General features: G+C 42.9%; 1 protein-coding gene across 2 annotated transcripts in view; it reads right to left on the minus strand.

The window, feature by feature from the left end:
• Positions 1-12,456, minus strand: part of USH1C (USH1 protein network component harmonin) — a 119,537-nt gene that overhangs the window by 57,431 nt on the left and 49,650 nt on the right. For both annotated transcript variants that reach the window (XM_053287648.1, XM_053287649.1), the window contains exons 11-14: positions 11,687-11,743; positions 7,752-7,894; positions 5,833-5,898; positions 3,882-4,006 (exon numbers count right to left, since the gene is read on the minus strand). In XM_053287648.1, coding sequence (XP_053143623.1) covers positions 3,882-4,006; positions 5,833-5,898; positions 7,752-7,894; positions 11,687-11,743 — 391 coding nt within the window. The remainder of the gene's footprint in view (positions 1-3,881; positions 4,007-5,832; positions 5,899-7,751; positions 7,895-11,686; positions 11,744-12,456) is intronic.

The following is a 12,456-nucleotide window of genomic DNA, read 5'->3' on the forward strand; positions in this document are numbered from 1 at the left end:
AGTTTAATGAAATAGACATTGAAGCTATTCTCATGAGCGAGCAAAACTGGGCTAAGGGAGCCCAGCCTGGTTTTGCTCGCTCATGAGAACCAGCAGGCTTGTGGGTGAGCCCAGTGGCTCCACAGCGGCAAACCCGCCTAAATACCCTCCCCCTTAAATGAGGTTAACAGAGCAAGCTTAACATCATTTCTGCTGTGGCAGGTACACTAGGGGAGGGGGGATCCCAGGAATGCACCATGAACTCGCGTGGTGCATTACTGGGGATCCATGGGGTGTGTATACATAGTGGTGTTTCCCTTCACCCAACCCCTGGAGCTGCCAGGTGAGCTGCAGTCTGCCTACCTGAGAAGGGGTGAGTGATCATCTGTGGGGAGAGCGGTTAATCCTGCTCTCCCCACTGAACCCCATTCGGCTCTACACACTGATCATCTGTAGAGCCTTATAATGTACAGAGATGCATGTGCAGTCTGCTTTTCTGTGCTCCTGCTGCTGGCTGTTTGTTAGCCCTGCCTCTACTCCAGGACTGGAATACAAGTAACTAAAGCCCCATTCAAAAGCTGGCCTAGATCAAGGAATGGATTAACCAAAAATACCACAGACAGGAAACAGAGGGTAGGTATGAACTGACAGTTCTTTAAATGGAGGGAAGTAAGAAGTGGGGTCCCCTGGAATCAATACTGGGACTAGTGCTTTTTAATTTATTCATAAATTATCTAGAAACTGGGGTAAGCTATGAGATGGCCAGATTTGCAGATGACACTAAACTGTTTAGGGTAGTGAAATCCAAAGCAGATTGTGAGGAGCTCCAAAAGGATCTCTCCAAACTGTGTAAGTGGGCAACAAAATGGCAAATATAGTTCAATGTAAGCAAGTGTAAATTAATGCATTTGTGGGCAAAAAAAACCCCAACTTCACATATTGAAATTGTTGACTCAGGGTGCGGCAGCTGTAAAAAAGGCCAATTCCATGCTAGGGATCATTAGGAAGGGGATTGTAAATAAGAATGCTAATATTATTATGCCCTTATACAAATCTATGGTATGGCCACATTTGGAGTAATGTAGTCACTTCTGGTCATTGTATCTTAGGAAGGATATTGTAGAATTGTAAAAGGTGCAGAAGAGGGCAACCAAGATGATCATGAGCCTGGAGCACCTTCCATATGAGGGAAGGCTACAGCATAGGAACATAGGAAGCTGCCATATACTGGGTCAGACCATTGGTCTATCTAGCTTAGTATTGTTTTCACAGACTGGCAGAGGCTTCTCCAAGATTGCTGGCAAGAATCTTTCTCAGCCCTACTTGGAGAAGCCAGGGAGGGAACTTGAAACCTTCTGCTCTTCCTAAAGTGGCTCCATCCCCTGAGGGGAATATCTTACAGTGCTCACACTTCTAGTCTCCCATTCATTTGCAACCAGGGCAGACCCTGCTTAGCTAAGGGCACAAGTCATGCTTGCTATCACAAAACCAGCTCTCCTCTGCTCAGCATCTGGGGCTTTTGAGTTTAGAAAAGGGGTGATAATGGGGAGACAAGATTGAGGTGTATAAAATTATGCATGGAGTAGAGAGAGTGGACAGAGAGAAATTTTTCTCCCTCTCTCACAACTCTAGAACCAGGGTCATCCAATCAAACTGAAAGTTGGGAAATTTAGAACCAACAAAATGAAGTACTTTTTCACACAGCACATAATTAATCTATGGAATTCTCTAACACAAGATGTGGTGACAGCCACCAGCTTGGATGGTTTTAAAAAGGGCTTAGACAAATTCATGGAGAACAGGTCTATCAATGGCTATAGACTGGTGTCTACAGGCCACCTCCAGCCTCAGAGGTATGATGCCTCTGAGTACCTGTTACAGGGAATCAACAGCAAGAGAGAGGACATGCCCTTGCCTCTTACTCATGTGCTTCTCAGATGCATCTGGTGGGCCACTGGGTGAAACAGGATGCTGGAGTAGATTGGCTTTGGACCTGATCCAGCTGGACTTTTCTTATGTTCTAAGTGTGCACTCACTGGGAACCAGTGGTGGGTGGCACTGTACGTGCTGCTGCTACGTGTAAGTAGCCCAGTGAGTTACTCACTAGTATTAGATATTGTATCAGTCAATGAAGCTCTCTGCAAGTGCTCTTTCATAATGTACCGACTTAAAGTGTTAGATTGAGGTGGCAACACTGTTATAATACGGAAGAGGAATGAAGCAAGCTGACATAAAGCTACGTGATAGACAGCTTTATATCTGCCAATCTCAGGAATTCTACATTTCAAGAATGTCAAGACATACAACATCCTGACTAACAAAGAGCAAGTCATACAGGCTTGACTACTGTAATGTAATGCACTCTATGTGATGCTGCCTTTGTATGTAGTCTGGAAACTACAACTAGTACAGAACGAGGCAGCCAGATTGGTGTCTGGGACAACCGAAAGGGACCACATAACACCAATTTTAAAAGAATTGCACTGGGCTGCCACTATGTTTCTGGGTGAAATATAAAATAAATAAGCCCCTAATGGCTTGGGCTCAGGGTATTTAAGGGAGAGCTTTCTTTGTCATGAACCCTGTCGCCTATTAACGATTTTCTGAAGAGGTCCAGTTACAGTTGCCACTGACTTGTTTGATGGCGACTAGGGACTGGCTTTCACTGTGGATGCCATGGGGCTTTGGAATATGCTCCCTGTTGAAGGAAGAGAATCTCCTTCTCAGTTTGTTTTTAGAAAGACCTCAACACACACCTCTTTTCATAGGCTTTTAACTGGAATTAATTTTAATAACCTGTTTTATGATATTGTTTTTATTGCGCTTTGAGGAATTTTAATCTGTTTTTACTTTTTTATATTGTGTTTGAAATTGTCTACACTAGAGATGTACACCTCAGGTGGTAAGATGTACATCTCAGCTGGTATAAAAATATGATAGATAATAAATAGATAGATAGATAGATAGATAGATAGATAGATAGATAGATAGATAGGTTGGATGGTTGTGCCATGAACTGCATGGTTGTGCCATGAACTCTTGCATAATTCCCTCAATGCACTCATGTTGTGCTGCTGCTGCCTTGAGGTCAGTGACATGTCTATGGAGCACTTCCGGAGTGTGAGCACCATTCCAAAGCATTAGCCCTCTTGTGCAACAGCATGAGAGCAGGAGGATTGGGAGAGTTGCATGAGGGCTCCTGGAATGTGCCTGCAGGCCCTCCAAATGCATGCACTCTGTCACGGATGTCAACCATTGACTTTTGAATGGATTTACTTAATTCCATTCAAAAGATTACGGCCATATGGTTCAGTTCTATAACTTGGCACTCCACTCCTGGAATGCTAACGATTTAGCATAACTACTCCTGTAATGCTACTTCAAATGGAAGTGAATTGGCAGCTATTCAGAAATTATACTACAGCAGCTGAAGTGATTTTATAAGCTTGGACTGTTTGCCAAGCAGCAGTATAGATTTCTTGGAATTATTCCTTGTTGGGGAATTTTTTTCCTTTCTCAGTTCATTGTTGTTTGTCATCCAGTTGAAAGATCCTCTGAATCTGTAGCATTTTGTCAAGTTAACAGAAAAAGGAAAAACCAATAACTGACATCCAGACTAATACCAACAACATTTTGCATGTACAATGGGTGAACCATGATTTTCACTGATCTCCCTTTCCCTCTGCCTTCCACTGTGCTTCCCAAAAATATGTTTCTGAGAGTCTCACAACCCAAATGTTTTTCAGCATTAGTCTGGATGTAAACCATTGACTATAATGATCCATTTCCACATAAAAACTCACTAACTCATCAAGCAGATGGCTTGGGAGACCTACAGAGCTATATGCTGGAGTTAATTATGCACATTTCTGTCATTGGCTAGTAGAAAAGTTATTACTCACTTCGATGTTTAGGTCGAGGGGGAGGATGTACTTCTGCAACTACAGTTTTGGGAGGCTTTGATGGCTCTTTATGGCTCCAGTCTTCTTCCCATTGCTTTTTAAATTTCTCTTCTTCTGCAGTTATCCTAGAAAGGAGCAAAAATATTATTTACTTGGATTTTTAAAAATGATTAAATGATTGATTGAATGTATTTATCATAACTTTCCCTGCCTTAAAAAATGAAATGAGCAGGCAGATTATCTTCACTTACACTCTAGATTTACAGTCATTTCAAATGTACATTCAAATAGAGTGTGATCCAACCAAAGTTAAGCACTTCAAATCCACTGAAATGAATGAGACAGAAGTATATAATTTTGACTAGATCTAGCATTGTGACAGAATAGAAAAAACCCAGCTTGACCAGATTGCTTTCCTTTGGCATTAGTTACTGGGGAAGCAAGAGGGCATACTTGGTTTTCCTTCCTCAGCCATATTTTTTGAGCCTGTACCCCTTAGTAGCACTGCTTTTGTTTCTGGCTCAGTCCTTGAAGCTACTTCATATGCCTGGGTTCTTCCTCAAGAAATAGCTGTTTTGGGAGAGCAAATTTCAGTGGCATCAAAGAAAAGAGTTCAGCTCCCTCACCCCATGCACCATAGTCCCACTAGATTAGGATTGCTCCCCACATGACCGTTCTTTTCCTTAAAAAGCAACTTCTTTTGCCAAATGTCTAGTTTGACCCTACATCACTTCATAGGAAAATATGGAGTTGCTGTATACTGAGTCAGGCCAATATTCTATCGAACAGAATTGCCTACACTGACTGGCAGTGGCTCTCTGGGATTCTAGATAAGGACCTTCCCAGACTACCTGGAGATACCAGAGACTGAACCTGGGACTTTCTGCATGCAAAACCTGTGTCCTGATACCGAATTGTGGCCTAGGGATGTGCATGAACCTGTTCGGCATTCTATTCTTAGGACGCTGAAACGGTTTGGAACCCCCGCATTTGAACTGCATCTGAACAGTGGCTGACATCCAAACTAATGCTGTGTTCCTTTTGCACATGTAACAGGGGAGTGTGAATTTCACCGACCCTCTCTTCCTTCTGCAATCCTCTGTGCCTCCTGAAAATATGTCCGTGAAGGCTGTGGAACCCTCTGAGCATGGGCCACGCAGAGGCCCATTGCACAAGCGCAGCAACCTCCAAAATGGCCACTGTGCTGGAGGGGGAAGGGCTAAATAGCTGGCCAAGTGGCTGGTTAGGGTGGCAAGGAAGCCAGTGGGGGGAGGGAGAACCTTCATGGAAACCCACCACCATCTAGAGAAAGTCCCCTTGGAGGGAGTAAGTGATTTTTTAAAAAATTGTGAACCCCCACTGGACCGAACCAAACCAAACCGGGGTGGTGGTGGTTTCGAGGGGATGCTGGACCGAACTGGCCTGGTCCGGTCCAGGTCCAGTTCAGACTCAAACTGAACTGGGCTAGCCGGTTCCGTGCACATGCCTATCTCATAGAATGGATGCTGTCAAGGCACTGCTGTTAAGAGTATATTTGCAATATTTTTTGTGACTTAAATACAAAAAATTTGTGTCATCTCCTCTCAGCTTTTATATACAACTCTTTCTTATATTGAACTTATTTTATTAACTTTCTCAATTATTTTTCTTGCATATCCTTCCCTCTGTCATTCTTTCAGGGAGATTTTCAGAGCGAATTAGTTTTCAGCAACTTTATGTGTAGGGAACATTCAAAAAATGTTTCTGTCATCAGCAATCTGAAGTGATACAGAATTTTGAAGTAACTGTAGTCTGAATGAGTTTTGGGGGGCAGATGCCCTTGAAGTATTCCATTTGCTGTCTCTCTTTCCAAAGCCATAACATCCTAAAACAGGAATAACAGGATGTGGAAAACATACAGAAAAACACATGTATTGCGGGCGATGGCAGGTGGGCGGGGGAAAGACTTAACTGTTCCATTTCTTTACGGTATCTTTCTTCTTCCTCAGCAGCCTTCTGTGCAATCTCCAGTTTTCGTCTATTAAAAAAGGCATTGAGAGATGGGGTGGAGGGATGTAGAGATGCTTCACAGATTTATACGGATAACTATTTTTCCCCAATTATAACAAAATACAATGCACTGTTAGGGAAAGTTGTGACCCAGTGAGCCGAACACAGCTCACCAGTCATTTTTGGTGATCCACCAAAGGGCTGCTAAACCTGTTTTTGCTGCCTGCTTGACACTGAGAAAAAAGGGAAGTTGTCAAGACCCTGGCAGGTCACAAGTTGTGGCTGGTGGGATGTGTTTGAGTTGGTGGGTCATGAGTTCCATGTCCCTGTTGTACACCCTGAGGTGCTGCATATTTGTACACCCTGAGTAACTGTATATTTAAAGAAAGGCTTTTAAAATGATAGTTTCCATCCATTCTGCTGCCTCTACAACAAAAAGATCTGTGTGGTAATACTTTAAATCTGCACCTAGATATGAAATCTCCATATGGGGAGATTTCCCTGGCACCCTCCACAATGTAGCAGATCTAATGTTAAAAGTTTAGTCTTTCTGATTATGGTAGTTTGGGGTAATGAAGAATCAATTAAAGTTTGGAGTGAGATTTATTCATTAAACTCTTTTATGAAAGTTGATGGAAAAGTCAATGAAAAAGACAAATACGTTCAAACATGTCCAGATCATTGACATACAGTGAGCCCTTTCTCACGAGCAGTGAGAAAGAGCAAGAGGGCTAGTAGGGAGAAAGCTTTAAAAGACTTACCTTCTTGCAGACAACCAAGGGCTCCCTCTTCAGTGGGCAGATCATCCTCCCAGATGATTACCATCTGTTTTCGGTAGCTTGGAGCATCAGGTTAGGACGTATCACCCCAGATCACCCTGCCCTACCCCCGGAGCTCCAATAATGCACCGCATGAGTGTGTGGTGCATTACAGGGATCCCCCTCCCCTCCCCAAAGCTGCACTGCAAATGTGTGGTGCATTATGGGGATCTCCCTTCTCCTCCCCTCCCCAAAGATGCCCAGGATCCCCACAATCTGCCAGCTGTAGCTGCAAGCAGACAATAATAGAAATGGGGCTAGGAGAGTGCTTGCTGTCCTAACCTCATTTTAAACGGTGGCTACGGAAGCAGGTTTGCTGCTGTGGTGCTGCTGGGATCGGGCCCAATCCCAGTAATACATATGCACAGGCAAAATTTGGCTGGGCTTCCTTAGCCCGGTTTTGCCTGCACATGTGAATAGCTTCTCTGTGTTATGAATATTTTATGCTATATATGCTTATATTTTTGAGATATAATTTGTATATGTTATTTGATAAACACTTACTTCATTGTGACACTTGATTATACGTAATAATGAAGTTTGTATAGTGAAGTATAATTTTTAATGGTTGTTAACCCTAATTCTATACTTTAGTTTTTGAGAGGTAGATGGGAAACTTCATATTTTGTACATTAACAATATGCCAATGGACAGACAAAAGGGTATTGCATACTTCACTGAATGAAAGCACACACAGAGACTGACTGAGGAAAATGGTCATGCAGAAATGGAAGGAACTAAGGGGGGAAATACCCAAGTATCTTATTCCATCTTCTTTGTTCTCTTAAACATTTTCTGAGTATTTTACCTCGTACTCTTCAAACTCAGCCTTCTTACCTATTACTTATTAAGACATCAAATTATTATCACCACATTAAATTATTAATTTATTATTAATTATGAAACTCTTCACTGATCATGATACTGACGTTTCAGAATCCCAAGGCCTCCAGAAGAAAACAATTCAAGTTAACTAAGCAGCTTCTGATAATGATAAGTGTGTCAACAGTAACACCTTCAGACACACTTAATTTACCAGACCCTGCCTGTCCCAAGCTCTTACATTTTTTCTTTTTCTTGCTGCTCTTTCAGGATTTTATTTGTCTCCAGTGCAAGTCGCTTCTGGCGCATTAGCTCTTGGCGCTCCATCTCATGATGATACTCCTCCCGCTGCCTCTCCTCTTCGGTCATAAACAACTCCCTTCCCTAGATAGTATTTAAAATGCCTGTTAATTAAGTTTTCCTCAGAAATTTACAGAGCATCCCTCTCCCTCTGAGTGATTGTCATGTAATAAATTATAAAATGTTCTTTCTCAACAGTGAACATGATTATTTCCTTTACCTGATGTATAAATAGAGCTGTCTTGTATTTATTTATTTATTTATTTATTTATTTGTAATAGATCTTGTAGGTTTTAAATAAAAATAAGATCTTTTCCAATTTTCCAATTTAGCCATATTTCTGTGGTTCTCTTGCTTTGATTTCAGTAGGCAAAATTTGTATATGAATTAGGCAAAATTTAGGTTTGAAAACCCTAGCAGTCAGATTATTAAAGGCTGTGCACATGATCAAACCATGGATGGGGAGGGCAGGGAGGCAGGGTTTCACCTACCTTCCCCGCAGACAACCAATTGAGCTCCTCTTCAGCACAATGCTGAATGCCCACATGATCTGTGCTGATCTGTGCAGTGCACGTCTCTGGAGGCCGAGACTTGTTTCCATGACCTCCAGAAATCCCACAATGCATTGTGCGATGAGTGCAGTGCATTGGGGGATTCACCTGAGAGTCAGGCACTCTAGATGCCCTACTCTGTGTATGCTTGGGCTGTGTGCATCCTGAGGATACACATGACCCTGGCACCAAGGTTAAGGGCACACTCGCATCCTTAACCCTGACTCAAGGCCATGGTAAAAAACCGGGTTAGGCAGGGTGGCAGCACTGAGATTGGCCTTGATCCCAGTGCTCCACATGAGCAGCCTAACCCAGGCTAGACTGCTCTAGTTAGGCTGCTTATGAGAATAGCTTCATAGAATGAAACTCAGATTTCCCCCATGTTTGACTGAGATTCTTTTTTGAATGCATTTTAGGCACTTAAGCACCTACAATGTATGTGCTTTTTCACATTACCTTTTCACATTCTTCAGAAGAGACTTGAATCTTGATACTGTCATCATTTCCAAGGTTTTAATAACATTAATTTCACCTCTATTTTCTTGCTAGTGTGTACATCTTCACACTGAGTAGTGTGAACACAGCATCAGAGGTGTTATGCCTAGCTGATGGCACAAGCATTCTGTATGAGTCAGCCATGATCCAAAACAAATGGGAATGTATTTTAGGAATTAGGTTTGACTTACTTTTATTTTGTTCGTTTGAAACAATGGATCAAGAATGTTAGATGAAAATCAGTCCCAGTATTTATTTATTGATTTATGTAATATATTTTGTCAAGCAACACTTCAAGGCAGCTAAAATAAACAACATAAGATGCACACTGGGGCCATTCACATGACCTACTGGGGCCGGGGGGTGGAAGGCTTCACAAACCTTCCCTTCCCCCCATACAATCATCCTTTGCTTTGGTGGGACTACAGAGCCCACTCCCACCTGATCTGTGCTGCTCTGTGCAGCATGGAGCAAGGTGGATTGCTGTGAGGCCGGGACTCATTATCCTGTCCCCTGGGGAAATCCCACAGTGTACCGTGTGCAGTGCACTGAGGGATTTACCCAGGGGGTGGCATCTCTGTGCCAGCATGAGCTGCAAGTTGCCTGTGCTGACACACAATCCTAGCAGCATGGTTAAGGGTGTGTTTAAGCCGTGTTAAGGGTGCTGGGTTTGGCACTGCGGCACTGCTGCGTTAAGGTCACTGGGTCTGGCATAACAGCACTGCCAGGATTCACATGGATCCTGGCAGTTCTCATGGGCAGACATAGGCAGCCAAGCATGGGCTTGGCTGCTCGTGAGAAGAGCTGCACTCTTTAAAACAAAAACAAAAAAGGACAGCAGTTAACACAATATTAAAACCTCAGACAAAATGGAAATAGATTAAAACAGTGTTAAACAATAGGCAGAGAGAACCACAGCATTCCTGAGTCAAAAGGCCCGGGCAAATACAATAATTTTTATCTGGCATCCAAAGTTCATAAGAGTTCTAATTACAGTGATATTAGTCATGTTTGCATCTAGCTAAGTCTCCCATCAAACATTCCACTTGCATTGCACTTTTTCCATTGTGCATTGATTTCCCATGCATTTCTGAGTTTAATTCAAAGTGCTAGTATTAACTAATAAAGGCTGGGTACACAGGAAAGAGAAGAAGAGGACAACCAGCAGCAAGGTGGATACAACAGCAGTGAATGCACCACTGGGAGACCTTAAAGGATAAGTTGAAGACAGATCATCCTGGAGAGAATCTATCCATGTGTTTGCTAAGAGTCAACGCTGACCTGACAGACAGCAATCAATCAATCAACCAACCAACCAACACACAAGGGGCCAGAGCAAGGAGAGGAGAGTGGGAATGAGTTGCACCTGTGTCTTGTTTTCTGTCACCCTGCCCCATCCATATGGGCTGCTTGATTGTGAGAATCCAGAATTTCAAGGTAAACCTGGACAGACTGCTCCGGTAAACCAGCATTTAATCTGGATAGATAACCACCATTGTTATCTGTCCTGGTTAAATGGAGCAGTTTGACCAGGATTGCCCTGAAATTCTGGATTCTTACAATCTACTCCACGGTGCTCACTAATCTTGATTCACTTTTTAACTAGGATCTTTGGGATTGTGTGAACCCAGCTGAAGCCTTTTAAAGCCTGAGACCAAGAGGCTATTCTCACGATAGGGGGAAACCGGACTAAAGGAGCCTAGCCCGGGTTCCCCCCCACCATCATGAGAACCACCAGGCTCGTGGGTCAGCCCAGTAGTTCTCTGGCAGCTCCATGACTGAGCCAGTAGTCATGTAAGCGGCCGATCTGGCCACCCAGGGCTCTGCAGGTGATCGTCTGTGGAGAGAGCAGGCTTAGCTCCTGCTCTCCCTGCCAATCCTCCCAGGCTCTACACACCACTCATGTGTAGAGCCTCCAAGTATTTTAAGAACCATCTACCTCACTATGCCCCTGCCTGCCCTTGCAGGTCCTTCTTCAAGCACCCCTGCCTACAAAGGTGAGGCAGGTGGTGACCGAGGATAGGTTTCCCCCCCTGATGTGGGATTTTCAACTCTGGAATGCTGTCAAAGCCAGTCTTATAAATATTTATTTGCAGAACTATATGCACTTGTAGGATATAATATACATTATAATGAGCTTTGTGCTTGTTATGTCCGGGCTACAGAAGATTACTCATGATTACAAATGGTTGGTTTGATCCATAGTTATATAGGGCATGATAAATTATCAGTATGGGGCAAATGGCTGGCTGTAACCATCCTGGAAGGATTTTACATTTTTGCCTGAGCCATAAGGTCTGAGTTTCTCGAAATATAAGCCACAAAATGAACAAGGTGACCTGCTCTTTTTAAATTAATTTTCAGTGCTTATCAAGATGACTTGTCTACATTCTAACACAGATTTGGGCTCATTAATTAAATTTCAGGAATTCTGGGCATTCTCTTTTTATGAGACACCTTAAAAATATGGCTGAAGTGCTATTCACATTCCTGCTTTAGGACAGATGCAATTATACATGCACTTAAAATCAGTCAGCTCAGAAGAATGAACTTGTGATGTCTATTAAAGATAACATTTAGATTTCATCAGTTACTTTAAGCTCCTTAAGCTCAAGTCAATTGATTTGGATCAGGATTTTAAAAGCAGAATTTCTGTTTGACTCCAAGGCATGCATCCCACCCCCAGTTCAAGTTTTCAATGACTCCAGTGGGTCTCCTGCCAGCAAGTGTGCTTTGAGGATTAGTATGTGTTTCATTCCTTATTGTTGGTAAAGTGGAAATTCTAGATTTTCACAGGGCCTTTGCTGACTGCTATGATATTAATACTTACTGCTCCTGTTACAACGGTGATAGTCAGGGTTGGACTGCTTTTCAACACCTTCACAGCCTGAAAAAAAAATTGGCAATGTGAAGAGAGAAATAATCTTCTCACCTAGAACTTGTAAGTATGTATACCTGCAACTGTGCATACAGTGGTTTATATCAATATAGGCAATGTGGCCAGTGAGGCGAGTCTATTTTGCACTATTGCCAGTTGCAATCTCATAATAAAGAGCTACTGCAAGAAAATATGTGAGGTACTACACCAATGCAGATGGTTTTGTGATGACAGAAGTGCCTTTAGAGAGCTGCCAGCAGTTGTATCACGTATACTTTGTGGGATGCAACTTTGTGGGTTGTGCAACTACTTTGTGGGATGTTACTTTACAGCCTACAGGTATGATGAGTGCTGGCAGTGTAACACTTCTAAACTATACTGCTGCACGACGGTGATGTTGTAAGAGTGCAGCATTAATTGCACCCTTTTGTTATTTTCAGGTCTGGAATGTCACACGACTGTGCCTTCAATGTAAAAAATAAAAAGTCAAAAGTAGTACATCCTGGGGAGAGCTGATGGGAAACAGATACTAAAAGCAGGGGCGGGCGGTGGGGGTGGGGGTGGGGGTGGTGTCCACTTCCAATGGAAGTGATTAACCTCCCTCCAACTGCCTCGGAGATAGTTCTTACATTCTGCTTGGGAAATGGGGTCCATCTGCGTATGGCATATCCATGATAACTTTGACACAAGGGCAGGAGCTCTATGACATTCAAACTAAACAA

The sequence above is a fragment of the Hemicordylus capensis genome, chromosome 1 (genome assembly GCF_027244095.1).
Source record: "Hemicordylus capensis ecotype Gifberg chromosome 1, rHemCap1.1.pri, whole genome shotgun sequence".
Taxonomy (NCBI): domain Eukaryota; kingdom Metazoa; phylum Chordata; class Lepidosauria; order Squamata; family Cordylidae; genus Hemicordylus; species Hemicordylus capensis.